Source organism: Epinephelus moara, chromosome 17, assembly GCF_006386435.1.
Source record: "Epinephelus moara isolate mb chromosome 17, YSFRI_EMoa_1.0, whole genome shotgun sequence".
Taxonomy (NCBI): domain Eukaryota; kingdom Metazoa; phylum Chordata; class Actinopteri; order Perciformes; family Serranidae; genus Epinephelus; species Epinephelus moara.
The window spans coordinates 32,024,433-32,030,059 of NC_065522.1; the positions used below are offsets into that span (position 1 = coordinate 32,024,433).

Genomic DNA, 5,627 nt, shown 5'->3' on the forward strand with positions numbered 1-5,627 from the left:
GCTAGCTAGCTAGCTTGCACTATCTGGCGTCTGTCATCTGTCCTGTTCTGCAAAATTGTCGGATTTTTCATATTACGATAACACGCCAGCTAGTATAACTATGCTGCCTCGTAATGTTAGCTGGTTAGCTAGCTAGCTAGCGAGCAGAAGTCCCCTGTCGTCTTTAGTTCATCAAACAAAGCATGATGAATACAGCAAACGCGATCGGTAGGATGAACTCAACTGGAGACTCCATTGTAAATGCCGGTTGGAAATGTAGATGGCTCGCAGCTTCCTGTTTGAAATAGTTACGTATGCGTGAACGTAACCAACGCAGTGATGTAGTGAGTGGTGTCCCAATTCCTAGGGAAAGATTTCAACCCCTACCCCTCGTTGCTTCATTTCGAGGGCCAAGGGGTAGTGGGCAAGGGCTAGGGGTAGTGGGTTAGGGGTAGTGGACAAGGGCTAAGGGGTAGTGGGCAAGGGCTAGTGGACAAGGGCTAAGGGGTAGTGGGCAAGGGCTAAGGGGTTGTGGACAAGGGATAAGGGGTAGTGGGCAAGAGCTAGGGGTAGTGGGCAAGGGCTAGTGGACAAGGGCTAAGGGGTAGTGGGCAAGGGCTAGTGGACAAGGGCTAAGGGGTAGTGGGCAAGGGCTAAGGGGATGTGGACAAGGGCTAAGGGGTAGTGGGCAACAGCTAGGGGTAGTGGGCAAGGGCTAAGGGGTAGTGGGCAAGGGCTAGTGGACAAGGGTTAAGGGGTAGTGGGCAAGGGCTAGTGGACAAGGGCTAAGGGGTAGTGGGCAAGAGCTAGGGGTAGTGGGCAAGAGCTAGGGGTAGTGGGCAAGGGCTAAGGGGTAGTGGGCAAGGGCTAGTGGACAAGGGCTAAGGGGTAGTGGGCAAGGGCTAAGGGGTTGTGGACAAGGGCTAAGGGGTAGTGGGCAAGTGCTAAGGGCTAGTGGGTAGTGGACAAGAGGGTATTGGGATTGGGCCTTAAAAAAAGTGTTGTTATAATAAAGTTAAGTACAATCTTAATACATTTCAATATAGTACCGTTACGATAAAGTTAAATAAAGTACTGTTACAATATTTCAATACAGTTTAACCAAACCAGAGCTGGTGATTGATGGAGCAGAGAAGAGATGAACCAAAATGGTTTTATTTTGTTTCTGTTGACTTTGAATGAAGTGTGTTTTCGATGATGAAATGACTGTTTAAATTGAGGTGGGTTTGGTGACAGTGATCTCAGGGCTGGTTCTGGTTAACAGAATAACAATCTAAGCCTGTCAGTGACAGAAACAATCACTGTTAGTGCTTGCAGTGGTTACACTGCAGGTTGTTTCACCGCTGCAGCGCTCTCTGTTAACACTGGACACATTTTAAAACTTGTTCCCATCAGTCACTTCCACATAAAAACATCTGCAAACAGGATTCAGGTTGAAAAATACAAAAGTTATCATCTAACTAACTCAGAAACTTTCCTGAACTTTACCGACCCTGTGCACCCTCTGTGTCCAGCTGCTATTTAAAGTTCAGGATGAGATAAACTGAGCTGCTGACCTAAAAACAAACTCACCCTCTTGTTGTCCCTCTGTCTCCCGTCTGATCAGTCCGTAGTAGAACTCTGAAAATCACAGACAGGAAGTCAGACTGTGGACCATGCTAAATGCTAACTGCTAACTCTATAAACCCCAGCAGAGCCGACCGGTCAGACGCTGCAGAGAAGATCGCAGCTTCTTGATCATCCCCAGAGGAACGACAAAGACCACGACGGCGGTGGCGACAAACACCAGCAGGAAGGCGACCAGCAGCACGAGGTAACATCCGGGTCCTTCCTCTGGAGGATGGAACTCATCTACGAAACATTCAGAGGAGAACGTGACACTGACTGCAGTTGTATCTCAGTACATTTACAATGACAGTTTCAAAAAGCATTGACGCAGCAGAACCAGAGAGATCATCGTCTTGAATGCAGGACTTCTACTTGTAATGCAGTATTTTTAATAATGTACTGATAGTTTTACTTTAGGATCTATATATTTATATACTTAACTGATTAAAAACAACAGACAGACGGTTACAATCATAATGAAGATCCCAAAAACCACTAACTATAAAACTGTACAGAGAAAAACATGTTGATTTAGACATGTGAATATTTACCTGTGATATGAATCTTGTTTTCGTTGGCCAGGCTCGTTCCAGGGATTTCCACTCTACAGATCAAGGTTCCATTTCCTGTTCCTGTCGCTGTGACAGAGGGACGAGACAGAAACAAGAGAAAACAAACAGTCAGAACAAAACCTGCCTGGGAATTTTCATGTTTTAAGTTTTCTTCGGTATCACAGTGACGCAGTGAGAGCTGTCTGTGCGACCATGAGTTCACACCAACAGGATGTGCTCACACATCATTCAGCTCACTGTGAACGGAAACTAATGAAGACTGAAACTAGAATTACGACCCTGTGGTTGTATGACTCCGCCCACCAGTCCAGTGTCTCTGACAGTCTCCATCCATGTCAGTGAAAACATGGATGCTTCACACAAAGAAGATCTATACAATCAGCACAGTTTCAAGATTAGAGTCACCAATTCAGTATCTGACCAAATGTCTCCCCTTCTGTTCCTGAGATATGACGTTAAAACATGATGATGTCACAGTCAAGCTGACCTTTGACCTTTTGACCTTTATTATTTTATCCTGTTAGACATTTGTGTCAAGTTTGGTCAGAATTAGTGAATGAATTCTTCAGTTATGGACAAAAACATGTTTGTGAGGTCACACTGACCTTTGACCTTCAACCACAAAATCCCAATCAGTTCATTCTTCAGTCGAAGTGAATGTTTGTGCCAACTTTAAAGAAATTCCCGCAAGGTGTTCTTGAGACGTTCATTTTCACAAGAATGAGACAGATCCAAGGTCACAATGACCTTAACCTTTGACCACCAAAAACTAATCAGTTCATTGTTATGTCCAAATGAACCTTTGTGCCAAATTTGAATAATATCCCTCAAGCTGTTCTTGAGATATCACAATCATGAAAATGTGATAGATGCAAGGTCACAGTGACCCTGACCTATGACCACCAAAATGTAATCAGTTCATTGTTGAGTCCAACTTAACATTCATACAAATTTTTTTTTTTAAATTTCCTCAAGGTATTCTTGAGATATTGCGTCCACGAGAAAGAAACAGACAAGGTCACAGTGACCTTGACCTTTGACCACCAAAATGTAATCAGTTACTTGTCGTGTCCGAGTGAACCTTGGTGCCAAATTTACCTCAAGGTGTTCTTGAGGTATATGAAACAGATGAGATCACAGTGACCTTGACCTTTGACCTATGACCACCAACAGTGGTTGAGAGGATTTAAGAAGTCTTGTTTGTTAAATGAACGACATTAAAATCCAATTCTATCATAAGTTCATGTTTTATTGTGCTACAATAGAAAACACATTCCCTGTTCATGTTTACCCCAGTCTTTTTTTGTCTCTTTGTTATGTAAATAAATAAACAAAGGAAAATATCAAGACCAGGATGTTGACCCGTGGTTAACTGACCTTTAGCAGCTGTTGCCGTGGTAACAAGCACCCTGACAGAGTAGAGGAGGTCCGGTCCGACTGAGGACTCGACCCTCGCAGCGAGGACGTTCCTGCTGGAGTCCAACAGAGACACCAGAGGCTCCGGATTCCAGCCGCTCGACTCACACTGAACCAGCAGCTGATTGGCTGAAGACCTCCTCACAGAGAAGAACACCTCCGACACCTGAGCTGCACGCGCACGCGCGCACACACACACACACACACACACAGACACACAGACAGACACACACACACACACACACACACACCATATTCAACATGTGTGATCAGAGTACAGTCTTTTGTATTCGTAGAACTTCCTGTCACACATCCTGAGGACGTCCTGCTGTCTTACCCACAAGCAGAGAGACAAACACGTTCTCCACAGTCGATCCTCTCAGAAGGCCACACCTTGATCAGGATCATGACCGGGAACAAAGACACGATTTCTTCATTTAAAATAAATATCCTCTGCACAACATTCATCCTAAAATATATCAAAATGTTTTATTGGCCGCAGCAACGTTCGGAGAATAACTCAACACAGACCGTGTTTACACCTGATGTTAACACGTCTTAGGTGAACAACGTGATCCGATCATTTAAACCACCTGCTGAGATGGTCCAGGATCCATTTGACCACATATCTGTTGTAAAGTGAACGCTACAGCGTCCTGATGCATCCCTATCAAGGACTGACAGGGTTGTGTTGTCAAAAATTCACTGATTCAGGCTGTAGATTCATTCACAGCTTCTTTGAGTGTGAACATGAAGAAGACGTACCTGTAGGTGCCGTTGTCTCGCTGTTGGACACCGAATAACTTCAAGGAACCGTCTTCCAATATGGCCGTCCTCCTGTGGTGGTACTCTGCTGCTTTCTCCCTCACCAGCTCTTCACCATCACGGACAACATGAACTGTGACCGGTGACGGACCGTCCACCCGAAACCACTCCACTGCCCTGACCCCAGAGGAGGAGTAAGACGAGGTGAGGCCACACGGCAGGATCACATCTGTGCCTGCAGCTGCAGATACTCGGCCAGGTGGGGCGGACTGTACAGGCTTACCTGGAGGTAACAACCAATCACACAGAAAGAGGAAGATGATGAAACAGAAAAAGAGCTGTAACTAACATTTATTTTATCATTATTGTTTCATTTGGTAACTTTTTTTAGATTAAAATTTTCAGAGCATAGAGGAAAAATGTATTAACTGTTAATTACTATTATTATTCATAATATCAATTATTATAAAAAGATGTTTAGCTATAAATAAAACTCCAAACAAAAGTTCATACAAGTACTGAAATGACTCATAAACTCAACTGTGGTTGGTTTTGCTGTCACTTAGAATCTCTTCGCCGAACTCCATTAGCAAATCCGCCATTTTAATGTTGGCGTCCTCGCTTGAAAAAATGCGCTCACGATAGAAAAAGAACTCTACTTTACCATCTATAATACAACCTTCGGACTAATTCGGGATATAAATTATCTACAGTTACTGTCTCATTTTTTAAAAAAAATCGCCCCTCTTTCGTGGTCAGTGCGGGAGAAACATTAAACAGGTGTGTCCATCTGCCCACACGCCGTGTGACTAAAACCTGCGTCACATTCTAACGGAGTTTGGTCGCTGCTGTCCCACAGTTTCACAGAACATTTGAACACACTGACCTGACGCAGGGCGCATGACGCTGCTGAAGAGTTGCACAGAACAACAGAAGAAGAAGCTAAAGCCCGTTAGCTTCATGCTAACAGATAAACAGAGCTGTGCTCACTCCGCAAGTTAAAACATGACAGTTTGGCGGCAGTGTCCCGTTCACCAACGAGCGTAACAGTGTAGACACAGGAAAAGATGATGAAAGCCAAAGTTCCGTTACAGAAGCTTCTGGGCATGCGCCGAAGTGATCACGTGACAATTGTTTTAGCTTTGACTTTTTGACCCTCTGACCTATTAAAATGTAAAGTCTACAAATATCAGTTGTAAATATTCTGGAAGTAATTTCCCTCGTGTGGTTTAATACATTTAATCTGCCAGTTTTTATTTTCTTTGGAGACACTCATAAGATTTAAAA

The 5,627-nt window shown here is 44.0% G+C and overlaps 1 protein-coding gene across 1 annotated transcript in view; it reads right to left on the minus strand.

Annotated features, from left to right (window-relative positions):
- The window catches only part of LOC126403886 (butyrophilin subfamily 2 member A2-like), an 11,587-nt gene extending 6,163 nt beyond the window's left edge, over positions 1-5,424 (minus strand). Inside the window, exons 1-7 of the mRNA XM_050066706.1 lie at positions 5,227-5,424; positions 4,341-4,623; positions 3,913-3,968; positions 3,537-3,746; positions 2,139-2,225; positions 1,666-1,830; positions 1,536-1,599 (exon numbers count right to left, since the gene is read on the minus strand). Coding sequence (XP_049922663.1) covers positions 1,536-1,599; positions 1,666-1,830; positions 2,139-2,225; positions 3,537-3,746; positions 3,913-3,968; positions 4,341-4,623; positions 5,227-5,302 — 941 coding nt within the window. The 5' untranslated portion in view covers positions 5,303-5,424. The remainder of the gene's footprint in view (positions 1-1,535; positions 1,600-1,665; positions 1,831-2,138; positions 2,226-3,536; positions 3,747-3,912; positions 3,969-4,340; positions 4,624-5,226) is intronic.
- Between the last annotated feature and the right edge of the window lie 203 nt (positions 5,425-5,627).